Genomic DNA, 15976 nt, shown 5'->3' with positions numbered 1-15976 from the left:
GCCTGGACAACACGACAAAACCCATCTCTAAAAAAAAAATACAAAAAAAAACAATTAGCCAGGCATGCTGGTGTGTGCCTGTGGTCCCAGCTTCTTTGAAGGGTCACTGGAGGCCAGGAGGTTGAGGCTGCTGTGAAACATAATTGTGCACTACACACCAACCTGGGAAACAGAGTGAGACTCTGTCTCATAAAATAAATAAATACATAAATAAATAAATAAAGCATTATGAACACCATAATTATTTACAGGTTCTTATGGGAGATAAGAAATGGGAAATAGGGCCAGGCTCAGTGGCTCACACCTGTAATCCCAGCACTTTGGGAGGTCCAAGGTGGGTGGATCACAAGGTCAAGAGATCGAGACCATCCTGGCCAATATGGTGAAACCACATCTCTACTAAAAATACAAAAATTAGCTGGACGTGGTGGCATGTGCCTATAGTCCCAGCTACTTGGGAGGCTGAGGAGAATCTCTTGAACCCGGGAGGCGGAGGTTGCAGTAAGCCGAGATTGTGCCACTGCACTCCAGCCTGGAGACACAGCGAGACTCTGTCTCAAAAAAAAAGAAAAAATAAATGGGAAATAGGCCAGGCATGGTGGCTCAAGCCTATAATCCCAGCACTTTGGGAGGCAAAGGTAGGTGAATCACCTGAAGTCAGGAGTTTGAGACCAGCCTGCCCAACATGGCAAAACCCCATCTCTACTAAAAATACAAAAATTAGTTAGGCGTAGTGGCAGGCACCTGTAATTGCAGCTACTTGGGAGGCTGAGGTATGAGAATCACTTGAACCTGGGAGGTGGAGGTTGCAGTGAGCCAACATCATGCCACTGCACACCAATCCAGCCTGGGTGGAGCCAGACTCCGTCTCAAGAAAAAAAGAAATGGGAAATAAATTTTCTATTCTCTGGGATAAATGCCCGAGAGTACAATTGCTAGGTCATATGGTAAGTATGTGTTTTGTTTTGTTTTTTAAGAAACTGCCAAACTCGGGCAGATCACCTGAGGTCGGGAGTTCGAGACCAGCGTGACCAACGTGGAGAAACCCCATCTCTACTAAAAATACAAAATTAGCTGGTTGTAGTGGCACATGCCTGTAATCCCAGCTACTCAGGAGGCTGAGGCAGGAGAATCGTTTGAACCGGGGGCAGAGGTTGCAGTGAGCCGAGATCACGCCATTGCCCTCCAGCCTGGACAATAAGAATGAAACTCCATCTCAGGCCGGGCGCGGTGGCTCAAGCCTGTAATCCCAGCACTTTGGGAGGCCGAGGCGGGCGGATCACAAGGTCAGGAGATCAAGACCATCCTGGCTGACACGGTGAAACCCCGTCTCTACTAAAAAATACAAAAAACTAGCCGGGCGCGGTGGCGGGCGCCTGTAGTCCCAGCTACTCGGGAGGCTGAGGCAGGAGAATGGCGTGAACCTGGGAGGCGGAGCTTGCAGTGAGCTGAGATCCGGCCACTGCACTCTAGCCTGGGCAGCAGAGCGAGACTCCGTCTCAAAAAAAAAAAAAAAAAAAAAGAAACTCCATCTCAAAAAAAAAAAAAAAAAACCGAAAGAAAGAAAAGAAAAGAAAGAAACTGGCAAACTATTTTCTTTTTCTTTCTTTCTTTTTTTTTTTCAAATGGAGTCTCACTCTGTCACCCAGGCTGGAGTGCAGTGGCACTATCTCAGCTAACTGCAACCTCCTCATACCAGGTTCAAGCGATTCTCCTGCCTCAGCCCCCCGAGTAGCTGGAATTACAGGTGGGTGCCACCACACCCGGCTGATTTTTGTATTTTTAGTAGAGATGGGGTTTCACCATGTTGGCCAGGCTGGTCTCAAACTCCTGAGCTCAGGCAATCCGCCTGCCTCAGCCCCCCAGAGTGCTGGGATTACAGGACATGAGCCACAGCTCCAAGTCGGCCAAACTATTTTCTAGAGTGGCTTTACCATTTTACATTCCCACCAGCAATTTATGAATAATCCACTTTGTCTACATCTCCAGCATTTGGTATCACTTTTTTTTTTTTTTTTTTTTTTGAGACAGAGTCTCGCTCTGTCACCCAGGCTGGAGTGCAGTGGCCGGATCTCAGCTCACGGCAAGCTCCGCCTCCCGGGTTCACGCCATTCTCCGGCCTCAGCCTCCCGAGTAGCTGGGACTACAGGCGCCCGCCACCTCGCCCGGCTAGTTTTTTTGTATTTCTTAATAGAGACGGGGTTTCACCGTGTTAGCCAGGATGGTCTCGATCTCCTGACCTCGTGATCCGCCCGTCTCGGCCTCCCAAAGTGCTGGGATTACAGGCTTGAGCCACCGCGCCCGGCCTGGTATCACTTTTTAAAAAACTTTTAGCCTGGTGCGGTGGCTCACACCTGTAATCCCAGCACTTTGGGAGGCCGAGGCGGGTAGAATATCTGAGGTCAGGAGTTTAAGACCAGTCTGGTTAACATGGAGATACCCTGTCTCTATTAAAAATACAAAAATTAACTGTGTGTGATGGCATGCGCCTGTAGTCCCAGCTACTCAAGAGGTAGAAGAATTGCTTGAACCCAGGAGGTGGAGGTTGCAGTGAGCTGAGATTGTGCAACTGCACTCCAGCCTGGCTTATAGAGTGAGAGTTCTTCTCAAAAAAAAAAAAAGAAAAAAAAAAGACTGGGCGTGGTGGCTCACGCCTGTAATCCCAGCACTTTGGGAGGCTGAGGCAGGTGGATCATGTGAGGTCAAGAGTTCGAGACCAGACTGACCAACATGGAGAAACCCCATCTCTACTAAAAATACAAAATTAGCTGGGTGTGGTGGGGCATGCCTGTAATCCCAGCATTCAGGAGGCTGAGGCAGGAGATAGCTTGAACCCAGAAAGCGGAGGTTGCAGTGAGCCGAGATCATGCCATTGTACTCCAGCCTGGGCAACAAGAGCAAAACTCCATCTCAAAAAAACAAACAAACAGACAAACAAAAAAAAACTTTTAACCATTCTGACAGATGTGTAGTGTGTCATGTGTGTTGTGTATGTGTTGACCCTTCTCTCACTTATCTATGAGAAGATAATTAATTTAGGTACAGATAATGGCTGTTGGCTTTTATTAGAGGTCTCAAAAATATATAAAGACTTCAGGCCTTCTTTGGACAGATTATTTCTGCAGTTTTTTTGTTTGTTTGTTTGTTTGTTTGTTTGTTTGAAAACAGGGTCTCACTCTGTCGCCCAGGCTGGAGTGCAGTGGCGAGTTCTTGGCTCACTACAGCCTCAACTTCCCAGGCTCAAGTGATCCTCCCACTTCAGCCTCCCAAGTAGCCGGAATTACAGGCATGCTCCACCATGCCTGGCTAATTTTTTGTATTTTTTTGCAGAGACCGTGTTTGCCATGTTGCCCAAGCTGGTCTTGAACTCCTGGGCTCAAGTGATCCTCCCACCTTAGCTTCCCCACATGCTAGAATTATAGGTGTGAGCCACCTCGCCCTGCCATTTCTGGGCAAACTAATAAGCTACTTGGCCATAGCTGACCTAGAGTCAGACACCTTCATATAAGAGCCTCAGACTTGGGACTTACTTGCATGGCTTCCAAGCCTGCAAATCTATACCCTTCTTTTTTGAGCCGTTCTTAGTGCTCTATTAATCTTTTTTGTTTCTCCCCGAAGGGCCATGCCTTACCTGTTCATTCTAAACTTCGAAGAGATATTTAAAATAATATATCAAATAATATATTTTATTTTCTCTTTCTTTCTTTCTTTTTTTTTTTTTTTTGAGACGGAGTCTCGCTCTGTCGCCCAGGCTGGAGTGCAGTGGCCCGACTAGCTGGGACTACAGGTGCCCGCCACCTCGCCCGGCTAGTTTTTCTGTATTTTTTAGTAGAGACGGGTTTCACTGTGTTAGCCAGGATGTTCTCGATCTCCTGACCTCATGATCCGCCCATCTCGGCCTCCCAAAGTGCTGGGATTACAGGCTTGAGCCACCGCGCCTGGCCTTTTACTTTCTCTTTCTTTGCTTTTTTGTTGAGATGGGGTCTTGCTGTGTTGCCTAGGCTAGCCTTGAGCTCCTGGACTCAAGAAGTCCTCCAGTCAGCTGCCTGAGCAGCTAGGACCACAGGCACACACCACTGCACCCAACGTAGAATATATTTTAGTTTATTTTCTTATTAAAAGCAAGCAAAACTTCTTTGTTTTCTTATGCATTCATCACCTCCAATTGGTGTCCTTTGACTTGTAGTTCTAACTGTACCTGCTGGTCAGGTTGCAGAGGAGACTGTAATTAAAGAGGAAGAAGAAGAGAAGTTGCCACTAACAAAGAAACCAAGGATAGGAGAGATGACAAACAGTGTGGAGGAAAGCAAGGTAATGTTTTTAGGAGTGATGAAAAGAATTTAAAGCCAAATTATTAAGGCCTGAACCCTTCTTCATCCTTTTTTTTTTTTCCTTTTTGAGACACAGCCTTGCTCTGTTACCCAGGCTGGAGTATAGTGGCATGATCTCAGCTCACTGCAACCTCCGCCTCCCGGGCTCAAGTGATTCTCATGCCTCAGCCTCCTGAGTAGCTGGGATGACAGGCACCTGCCACCATGCCTGGCTAATTTTTGTATTTTTAGTAGAGACGGGGTTTCACCGTGTTGGCCAAATTGGTCTCGAACTCCTGACCTCAGGTAATCTGCCCGTGTCCGCCTCCCAAAGTGCTTGAATTATAGGTGTGAGGCACTGCCTATCTTTTTGTCTACTGTCTGGATGATTTATGATCAGGAATTTACTTGGTGGTGACATGGCTTACTTTTCCAGGAAGGCAATGAAAGAGAGCTACTACAGCAACAACTCCTGGAGGCCAATCGAAGAGCCCAGGAATACCGACACCAGCTCCTAAAGAAAGAGCAGGAAGCAGAACAGTACCGTCTTAAGCTGGAGGCCATAGCCCGACAGCAGCCCAGTGGAGTTGATTTTACCATGGTTGAAGAGGTGGCTGAGGTAAATGCTGTAGTAGTCACAGAGGGGGAGCTGGAAGAGAGAGAGACACAAGTGACTGGGTCCCCAGGGACCACAGAGCCTCACACTAGAGTTTCCATGGAAACTGTTTCATCTTAATATGCAAGGGCCACAATTTGCACTGTGTTCATATTAATCCTCTTTTAAAAAAGAAAATATACAGAAGACAAACATTGCATAAAAACTAAGAGTGTCTTTAAGAAGAAAACTATAGCAGGGTGCAACGCTTGGGCTCAGGAAGGTTCTCTGTGCAATTGGAAAATTCAAAGCCATATTTAGGAAACATTTCTTCTGAGGGGCCAAAAGAATAAGGACCAAATTTCTTAGCTCACATCATTGCTTTAAGCATAGAAGTAAAAGAATACTGCATGCTGTGGGTTGATTTTTTTTTTTAATAACTTTCTCACAGAAGATTTTAAGATAACATTTCTAATATATATGCACCAATATATATGCCTTTAATAATTATACCATCAAGTGACCTGAAAATGCCCCTTAGATTTATGATGCGTATCTGTTGGAAAAACTAATTGGGAGGGAGGTTAGACAAGCTTTGGGGAAGAGAAAAGGAATATAGTCCATTTCCAAAGGAGCAGGAACGCCCAACCTTAAGTTAATTTCACTGAAGAGAATTTTCTTTTTTTTTTTTTTGAGACACAGTCTGACTCTGTCACCCAGGCTAGAGTACAGTGGTACAGTCTTGGCTCACTGCAACCTCTGCCTCCAGGGCTCAGCCTCCCGAGTAGCTGGGATGAAAGGCATATGCCACCACATCACTGAAAAGAAATTTTTGATTGTCTGACAGATATGCATCCATTGTGTGTCTGTAGCTCAGATGCTTGTGTAAGAAACTGAAATAAGCTGGGTGTGGTGGCTCACATCTGTAATCCCAACACTTTGGGACGTTGAAATGGGAGAACTGCTTGAGTCCTGGAGTTTGAGATGAGCCTGGGCAACATAGTGAGAAACGTGTGTCTACAAAAAATTTAAAAATTAGCCAAATATGGTGACAGGCACCTATGGTTCCAGCTACTCAGAAGGCTGAGGTGGGAGGATCCCTTGGGCCTTGGAGGTCAAAACTGCACTGAGCCGTGGTTGCACCACTGCTCTCCAGGCCTGAGTGACAGAGCAAGACTGTATCTCAAAGGAAAAAGGAAACTAGGCCAGGCGTGGTGGCTCACGCCTGTAATCTGAGCACTTTGAGAGGCGGAGGTGGACGGATCACGAGGTCAAGAGATCGAGATCTTCCTAGCCAACATGGTGACACCCCATCGCTACTAAAAATACAAAAATTACCTGGGTGTAGTGGCACACACCTGTAGTCCCAGCTACTTGGGAGGCTGAGGCAGGAGAATCGCTTGAACCCAGGAGGCAGAGGTTGCAGTGAGCCGAGATCGCGCCACCGCGCTCCAGCCTGGTGACAGAGCGAGACTCTGTCTCAAAAAAACAAAACAAAACAAAAAAAATAGAAAATATTAGCCGGGCGTGGTGGCACCCGCCTGTAATCCCAGCTACTTGGGAGGCTGAGGCAGGAGAATTGCTTGAACCTGGGAGGCGGAGGTTGCAGTGAGCTGAGATCGCACCATTACCCTCCAGCCTGGGCGACAGAGCCAGACTCTGTCTCAAAAAAAAAAAAAAAAAGGAAACTGAAATAGAGTTTTTAAAAACTGAACTGGAAAGCCGAGGCCAGTAGATCACCTGAGGTCGGGAGTTCCAGACCAGCCTGACCAACATGGAGAAACCCTGTGTCTACTAAAAATACAAAATTAGGGCCGGGCCCGGTGGCTCACGCCTGTAATCCCAGCACTTTGGGAGACCGAGGCGGGTGGATCATGATGTCAGGAGTTCAAGACCAGCCTAGCACAGATGGTGAAACCCTACTAAAAATACAAAAATTTACCAGGCGAAGTGGCAGGCGCCTGTAATCCCAGCTACTAGGGAGGCTGATGCAGGAGAATCTCTTGAACCCGGGTGACAGAGGTTGCAGTGATCTAAGATCATGCCACTGCACTCCAGCCTGGGCGATAAAGTGAGACTCCATCTCAAACAAACAAACAAAACAAAACAAAATTAGCCAGGTGTGGTGGCCACATGCCTATAATCCCAGCTACTTGGGAGGTTGAGGCAGGAGAATTGCTGGGAACCCGGAGGCGGCAGTTGCAGTAAGCCGAGATGGCACCACTGCACTCCAACCTGGGCAACAGGAGTGAAACTCCATTAAAAAAAAAAAAAACACACTAGAAAGGAAAGAAAACTTGTTTATGTGGGAGGAGTATATATAAAACCAAAATCCAGGCTGTGTTTCCACAGTGCTGGGAAGTGGCCAGAAAAAGGCTTATGGGGGCTTTGAAACTCTGGTCTTGAGATATAAACTTTGCTCTGACTGGATTTTATAAAATTATAGTGAGGAGGGTACTCTCTTGTCAGAACAACTTGTTTCCAAACATTTATGTAATGTCAAGCTCAGTCTCTCTCTTTTTTTTTTTTTTTTTTTTTGAGACAGAGTCTTGCTCTTGTCGCCCAGGCTGGAGTGCAATGGCGTGATCTCAGCTCACCGCAATCTCCACCTCCTGGTTTCAAGTGAATCTCCCGCCTCAGCCTCCCAAGTAGCTGGGATTACAGGCATGTGCCACCATGCCCAGCTAATTTTGTATTTTCAGTAGAGACAGGGTTTCTCTATGTTGGTCAGGCTGGTCTCAAACTGCCAGCCTCAGGTGATCCGCGTGCCTCGGCCTCCCAAAGTGCTGAGATTACAGGCATGAGCCACCAAGCCCAGCCTAGACTCTTTAATTTTATCAAACTTTGTTGAATTTTCTAAGTGTCATTTAGGACACATTATGCTTTTCTGTGGAGCTTATATCTTATCCTCTTACGTGCAACAAAAAGGGGGTTGGAGGTAAATGCTGATGATGATGTTTAGTTTTATTTTCTTTTGATCTGGCATGAGTAAATTGCTCTGTTTCCTTAAGCTTGGTCTATTACGGAGCTTTGTGCCTTATAGGGTACTCAGTGTGTGTTGACAAAGGGAATAAGAACTATCAGTGCCATAAAGAACCAAAAATTCTGGCTACTTTGTCTTCTTCCTTTCTCTCCCACTATGCCTACACTTCCTCTGCCCACTTTTGGAAAGTGTTTAACTGCTGGGTTTTCTTTTTCTTTTTTTTTTTTTAAACGGAGTTTCGCTCTTGTTGCCCAGGCTGGAATGCAATGGCATCATCTCGGCTCACCGCAACCTCTGTCTCCTGGGTTCAAGCGATTCTCCTGCCTCAGCCTCCCGAGTAGCTGGGATTACAGGCATGCGCCACAATGTCCGGCTAATTTTGTATTTTTAGTAGAGACGAAGTTTCTCCATGTTGGTTGGGCTGGTCTTCAACTCCTGACCTCAGGTGATCTGCCCTTCTCGACCTCCCAAAGTGCAGGAATTATAAGCGTGAGCCACCACGCCCGGCCACCTGCTGGGTTTTCTTTGTATGTCAGCATGGAGTTTTTCCCAAAGAAAGGGAATATGGGTGGAGAGAGAAAGGTTATGAACAGGTTACATTACAGAGGTTATTGCCTTTGAAACTGGGCCCTCATCATTCTAGACTTGCTTGCTTTGTTATAAATTAGAATAAACCAGAGGGAGATGTGCCAAGTAAACATTCGAATGACTGTTTAGAATATGGTTTTCTTAATTAGCAGTCATGGGGAAAACATGCATTTTTAATTTGGAAAAAAACCTGACAGTTAACATGGTTCTGTTTACCTTGATTAGTGAAGTAATTTGCTGCAGTGTTGTCAGAGGAGCAGAATCATTTGGGTCTCAAAATAGACTGAAAACTTAACTCCCAAAACCATATTTAACAAACAGAATTGGTTATTAGAGATTTATAGGCAAAAATATCAGTTTGGAAATTAACCTTGGCTACTGGCCACCTTAGCTAGATTTTCTCCACAGGTCTGATACTGAACACTTCTCAGATTGGAGAATATTCTGGGCTGTTGAGGATGACAGGGAAATGTGAGGGGGAGTAGCCTAGGTAAGGGTGATGATGAAATTGTTCTATCTGCTGTCAAATAATTGTTTCCTGTTTGCAATGTTTTTATTTTTTCTGAGTCCCTTTGGGAACCAGGTGCTAACAAGAAGCTGTTATGTGTGGGATTTCGGTGCCTTACTTTAATGATAGAGGAACCAAGTATCATTTTAGATGTCTTTTATTTATGTTCTCGGTGCATATGTTGACTTTAATCCCTCTTTCCCCACACCCCGCCCATTAAGGGGGAGGAGGTTAACTCTGCAGATGATATTCAGGCCCAACCAGCTCATTCTCTGGGGTAGCTACTGACGAAAGGCAGAGAACGTCCATCTAACATGTCCTTCTGAGTATACAGTCACCACTTTTTGGGGGGAATTCTTTAGCAGATCTTATTGTTCTTTCTGCAGAAGCTATCATTCCTACCTCCCCAATCCCCAAAATCTCTAATATAGGCCAAGTCATTTTTTATGATGGGTCTCTGAGACAGGGGAGTTTGTTAGAGGAGAGGCTGGGGTAGAGAGGGAGAGAATGGAGGTATCTGAAAAAAAGTAAGAAAAAGGCATTCATTTTTATTTACTCAGAACAGTCCTCTTGGCATCCCAGATAAGGGAAATAGGATTTGATCTCCAATTGTATTGCTATGGAGAGAATGGCAGGTGAGGATGCTTTGAAGTAATTAGAAATTAAATATTGAATACATTAATGGCAATACCATTTCATGATTTTGTTTGTCTTTCTGGATTAGTCATGGAAGTTGGGGAAATATTGCTTAGATCTTCTGGGTTAGAGGATTCCAACTGGCTTATTGGCAAGGTTGGATTATTAAGAATCAAATAGCAGACAAAAATGGCAGGGCATGGTGGCTCACGCCTGTAATCCCAGTACTTTGGGAGGTTGAGGCGGATAGATCACTTGAGGTCAGGAGTTCAAGACCAGCCTGGCCAACATGGCAAAACCACGTCTCTACCAAAAATACAAAAATTAGTTGGGCATGATGGCACATGCCTGTAGTCCCAGCTACTCTGGAGCTGAAACAGCAGAACTGCTTGAACCCAGAAGGTGGAGTTTACAGTGAGCTGAGATTGTGCCACTGCACTCCAGCCTGGGCAATAAGCGAGACTGTGTCTCAAAAGAAAAAAAAAAAAAAAGAAAAGAAAAAGGAAAAACAGAGAAATGGATCAGACTTGGTGCTTGAGCACGAGAAACTTCAAGCTTAGGATGGTTGTCTACTTTAAAATAAAGCTGCTGACCGAGCGTGGTGGCTCATGCCTGTAATCCCAGCACTTTGGGAGGCCAAGGTGGGTAGATCACGAGGTCAGGAGATCAAGACCATCTTGGCTAACAGGGTGAAACCCCAGCTCTACTAAAAATACAAAAGATTAGCTGGGCGCAGTGGCAGGCATCTGTAGTCCCAGCTACTTGGGAGGCTGAGGCAGGAGAATGGCGTGAAACCGGGAGGCAGAGCTTGCAGTGAGCCGAGATCACCCCACTGCAACAGATCACCTGGGCAACAGAGCGAGACTCTGTCTCTAAATAAATAAATAAATAAATAGAATAAAATAAAATAAAGCTGCTGGCTGGGCACAGTGGCTCATGCCTGTAATCCCAGCACTTTGGGAGGCCGAGGCGGGAAGATCACTTGAGGCCAGGCCAACATGGCAAAACCCAGTCTCTACTCAAAATACAAAAATTAGCTGGGGGTGGTGGTGCATCATCATACTGGTGAGAAAAAAAAAAAAAACGAGGCCGGGCACGGTGGCTCACAAAAAAAAAAAAAAAAGAAAGAAAAAAAAAGAAATATCAGTTTGAGAAATGATGAAGATGATTATTATTTTATTTTTGGAGACAGAGTCTCTCTCTGTTGCCCAGGCTGGAGTACAATGGCATGATCTTGGCTTATTGCAACCTCCATCTCCCAGGTTCAAGCGATTCTTCTGCCTCAGCCTCCTGAGTAGCTGGGATTACAGGTGCGCACCACCACGTCTGGCTAATTTTTGTATTTTTAGTAGAGACAGGGTTTGACCATATTGGCCAGGCTGGTCTCGAACTCCTGACCTCGTGATCTGCCCTCCTCAGCTTCCCAAAGTGCTGGGATTACAGGTGTGAGCCACCGTGCCCAGCCTCTTTTTCTTTTTCTCACCAGTATGATGATGACCATTTTAAGAAAGCTTGTGTGGCTCTCTCCTATCATTACAGACCTCCAGAGTTTGCTGGAAAATTTGAGGCACTTACTGAACTCTTCCTGAAAGTTTCATGTGGAGTGGGAATCAGTTTTTGTCCTAATTTATTAGAGAAGGCTTCCTCTTCTCTACTCCTTGTGCAGACCCATCTCTGGATGGCTAGAAAAGGAGCTTCAGAATGGACTATATGTCATGACCACCTGTATGCACTCTAGGCTCTCATCTGTCTCTATTTTATGTGGTGACTATGTCCCCCTTCTGAGTAGTACTCTTATTTCCTATGCCTTTTTTTTTTTTTTTTTTTTTTTTAGTCTCTGATGCTGCCCTTTGTAAATTTTTATTTTATTTTTTAGCCTCTTTAGTATTAGGGGGTGAGGTGACATTCCTAGACTCTACAGTAGCAGTTGGCATGTTAGTGGCAGGAAATTGTGATTCCCTATGCCCCCCTCCCCCTACCTTTTCTGCTTTAGTGATTCTATTGTTTCTCTCTCATTGAGGCTTTCCCAGGCACCCGAATTTAGTTAGTAGGTCATTTCTAATCTTTGGGGCTTGTCTTTTCTCTCTCCATTCCCCTCCTTCTCTACCCCATATTTTTTGTTTATTCTGAGGTGGTTTGTTTCTGAAAGTTAATCTAGGTCACCTTCTATATCCTGTGCTTCCTAGTTGGCTTTAGACATCTTGTTATAGCAACAATGATGGTAGCAGCTCTGTCCCTGGCTTTGCCCCATGTGCTGTCCTTCTGTCAAGGCCATTTGTGTGTGTACTGGGGCAGGTGTTTGTTGGGGGGATGCGCCCAGACTATTCTCACAATGTCCTCAGTTTTTCAGGTTGTCTGACAGCTTTATGTACAGCATATTTTTAGAAAAACTTAAATATACTTCTTTATTTAGAATAGGGTTTTATTCTGATGAGCAAGTTTGTGTGTATATGTGTGTATGAGCATTTGTATGTATATATACTTATACAGATCTATATTATATATACAGTTTTTGTACTATCATTTAAAATAAAAATATTTGTTTGTTTGTTTGTTTGAGATGGAGTCTCGCTCTGTCGCCTGGGCTGGAGTGCAGTGGCCGGATCTCAGCTCACTGCAAGCTCCGCCTCCCGGGTTTACGCCATTCTCCTGCCTCAGCCTCCCGAATAGCTGGGACTACAGGCGCCCGCCACCTCGCCCGGCTAGTTTTTTGTATTTTTTTTAGTAGAGACGGGGTTTCACCGTGTTAGCCAGGATGGTCTCGATCTCCTGACCTCGTGATCCGCCCGCCTCAGCCTCCCAGAGTGCTGGGATTACAGGCTTGAGCCACCGCGCCCAGCCTTTTTTTTTTTTTTTTTTTTGAGACGGAGTCTCGCTCTGTCGCCCAGGCTGGAGTGCAGTGGCGCGATCTCGGCTCACTGCAAGCTCTGCCTCCTGGGTTTACGCCATTCTCCTGCCTCAGCCTCCTGAGTAGCTGGGACTACAGGCGCCCGCCACCGCGCCCGGCTAATTTTTTGTATTTTTAGTAGAGACGGGGTTTCACTGTGGTCTCGATCTCCTGACCTTGTGATCCGCCCGCCTCGGCCTCCCAAAGTGCTGGGATTACAGGCGTGACCCACCGCGCCCTGCCTAAAATAAAAATATTTCTCAATAAAATGTCAGAGCTGACCATTTCAGGGTGCCATTGAATTTGTTTTCATCTCCTGGGCAAAAATTTGTATCTATTCTCTGATCACAGGTGAACCACAGAGCTCATTTTCCCTGTCCAACTGAGCTAATTGAAGGGGGAGGAGTATAGATCTACTAACCCATGCATGCCCACTGCCTTTTCCTTATCCACCTCTCTCAGCGTGGTATTCTTGACAGGCAGAGCAAGTTGAGGTAAGAAATGAAATGAGAATTAGGAGAGCTTTTGACTGACTAGTTAAATGTACATTTTCCTTCTTTCTCTCATCCCCCACTCCCTTCCCTAAAAGCAAACAACTAAGGGAGGAGAAAAGTAGCTGAAGAAAATGATTATGTGCCTTGTGTGGGAGTAAAGTCAATGCTGAGATGTATGGGGAAAAACATCAGACTCAAGAGTGCTTGGAAAGAGTAGATTTACTTTGCCAGCTTCTCAGCTTTTCTTGGTTAATAGGGTGCTTGCTGCTATCTTAATCCAAAATCAGCACACATTTATATTTAAAAATAGGAGGGTCAGTCTGGTAGTAGCACAATCCCCATTGATAGCCAGGGGTGAACAAACCAATTTGACTAGCAAGATGGGTGTCCCATCTAGTGTACAGAGTTCTGAAAAGCTGTTTTGTTGGCAAGAAGGACACCTTTCTTTATAAAATTAGCTTTGAGCCTGTCCAAAGTTAAGGACATATAAGCATCTGTGTTCAGCGACTGGAATCTTCAGCAAGTTCTCAAAGTCAATATTTAGGAAATTGGTCACCTACCATGTACTGGGGTACATGCAGATAATTTCTTTTTGGTAAATACATATAGTCAGCAAATCCTGTGCACATATTCAACTAATAGAAGGTAATTCTGGCAGGCACTTAAGCAATATATATAGTCTTGGCTGTGCTGATGGAAAAAAAGGCAGGAACTTGAGGAGCCTTAAGAACCAAAGCACTAAAAATCTTGTTGAATTAAATCCTGGTGAGAGAAATTATCAAGATGGGAAAGTTGAGGGGAACTGGAGAAATAAGAACCTAGAGTTCTCTGATGGGTGATACTTTTTTTTTTTTTTTTTTTTTTGAGACAGAGTCTCACGCTGCTGCCCAGGCTGGAGTGCAGTGGCACAATCTCGGCTCACTGCAGCCTCTGCCTCCCAGGTTCAAGTGATTCTCCTGCCTCACCCTCCCTAGTAACTGGGATTATAGGCATGCACCACTACACCCAGCTAATTTTTGTATGTTTAGTAGAGACGGGGTTTCACCATATTGGCCAGGCTGGTCTCAAATTCCTGACCTCAGGTGATCCACCCGCACTGGCCTCCCAAAGTGTTGGGATTACAGGCGTGAGCCACTGTGCCCGGCTGGGTGATACTCTTAAATAATGGGAAAAATCATGAACTAGGGCAACTATCCTAAGAGTTCCTTCCTCTGTGAAAAAGAACCCTCTACTCCAAGGAGATCAATAGGTGAAAAATACAGGTGAAGGCTGACGTGGGAGCAATCTAGTGATAACTACAACTATGTAAGGCTTGTGTAAGACATCTGATAGGTAATAGAGTAAGTTAAGACTATAGGAGACTTCTGAACAAAAGTGTGGGGTTGCAGTCTGCTCCTATAACCAGTCCTAAAGTTTAAAGGTAGTGCTGTAAAGGAAAGGAAAGTTTGGGATAGGGCCCAATATTATAAATAATAACAATAGCCACCATGCTTTAAGATTTTGCTACGTGTATGGCAATGTGCTAAGTACTCTGCATATACATATAAATACCCATTTTGCAAGGTGGGTATTATCCTTATCATATAGTTGTAAAAATAAGTTGACTTTGCAGAGTCACACACTTGTAAATATTGTCCTTTTTTTTTTTTTTTTTTGAGATAGAGTCTCGCTCTGTCGCCCAGGCTGGAGTGCAGTGGCGCAATCTCAGCTCACTGCAAGCTCTACCTCCTGGGTTCACGCCATTCTCCTGCCTCAGCCTCCCAAATAGCTGGGACTACAGGTGCCCAACACCACACCCGGCTAATTTTTTGTATTTTTTTTTTTTTTTTTTTTTTTTTTTTTTTTGAGACGGAGTCTCGCTCTGTCGCCCAGACTGGAGTGCAGTGGCCGGATCTCAGCTCACTGCAAGCTCCGCCTCCCGGGTTTACGCTATTCTCCTGCCTCAGCCTCCCGAGTAGCTGGGACTACAGGCGCCAGCCACCTCGCCCGGCTAGTTTTTTGTATTTTTTAGTAGAGACGGGGTTTCACCGTGTTAGCCAGGATGGTCTCGATCTCCTGACCTCGTGATCCGCCCGTCTCGGCCTCCCAAAGTGCTGGGATTACAGGCTTGAGCCACCGCGCCCGGCCGTAATTTTTTGTATTTTTAGTACAGACCGGGTTTCACTGTGTTAGCCAGGATGGTCTCGATCACCTGACCTTGTGATCTGCCTGTCTCGGCCTCCCAAAGTGCTGGGATTACAGGCGTGAGCCACCACACCTGGCCTTTTTTTTTTTCTTTTTAAAGACAGGGTCTCACTCTATTGCCCAGGCTGGAGTGCAGTGGCATGATCTTGACTCACTGCAGCCTCGACCTTCAACCTCCAGGGCTCAAGCAACACTCCTGCCTCAGCCTCCCGAGAAGCTAGGACTACAGGTGCGTACCACCATGCCTGGCTAATTTTTGTATTTTTGGTAGAGATAGGGTTTTGCCATGTTGTCCAGACTGGTCTTGAACTCCTGAGCTCAAGGGACCCACCTGCCTTAGCTTCCCAAACTGTTGGGATTACAGGCGTGAGCCATGGCACCCAGGCTAAAATTGTTCTTTCTAAAACTACAATTTCTGCATTGAGTTAATTAGTGTACTTTCCTCTGTGGTTTCCCTTTTGTCAGAATGCTATTTTATTCACTAGCCTTGGGCAGCTTAATTCATCTGAGATTTGCATTTAAGAAACTGAGGGCGCCGGGCGCGGTGGCTCAAGCCTGTAATCCCAGCACTTTGGGAGGCTGAGGCGGGTGGATCACGAGGTCAGGAGATCGAGACCATCCTGGCTAACACGGTGAAACCCCGTCTCTACTAAAAATACAAAAAACTAGCCGGGCGTGGTGGCGGGCGCCTGTAGTCCCAGCTACTCGGAGGCTGAGGCGGGAGAATGGCGTGAACCCGGGAGGCGGAGCTTGCAGTGAGCCGAGATCGCGCCACTGCACTCCAGCCTGAG

The 15976-nt window shown here is 45.7% G+C and overlaps 1 protein-coding gene across 22 annotated transcripts in view; it reads left to right on the top strand.

Moving 5' to 3' along the window:
* Positions 1–15976, top strand: part of LOC105497832 (GA binding protein transcription factor subunit beta 2) — a 71024-nt gene that overhangs the window by 51253 nt on the left and 3795 nt on the right. For 14 of the 22 annotated variants that reach the window (XM_071085768.1, XM_011769265.2, XM_024797972.2 and 11 more), the window contains 2 exons: positions 4187–4311; positions 4747–4929. In XM_071085768.1, coding sequence (XP_070941869.1) covers positions 4187–4311; positions 4747–4929 — 308 coding nt within the window. Of the gene's footprint in view, positions 1–4186; positions 4312–4746; positions 5322–7450; positions 10762–11159; positions 12142–15976 lie in introns of those variants that run through there. The other 8 variants (XM_024797975.2, XM_024797974.2, XM_024797973.2 and 5 more) reach the window with 3 other exon arrangements.

Source organism: Macaca nemestrina, chromosome 1 (genome assembly GCF_043159975.1).
Source record: "Macaca nemestrina isolate mMacNem1 chromosome 1, mMacNem.hap1, whole genome shotgun sequence".
In the NCBI taxonomy this organism is placed as follows: domain Eukaryota; kingdom Metazoa; phylum Chordata; class Mammalia; order Primates; family Cercopithecidae; genus Macaca; species Macaca nemestrina.
Note: the sequence above shows the minus strand (reverse complement) of the source record. Positions and strands in the feature narration are given on the sequence as shown.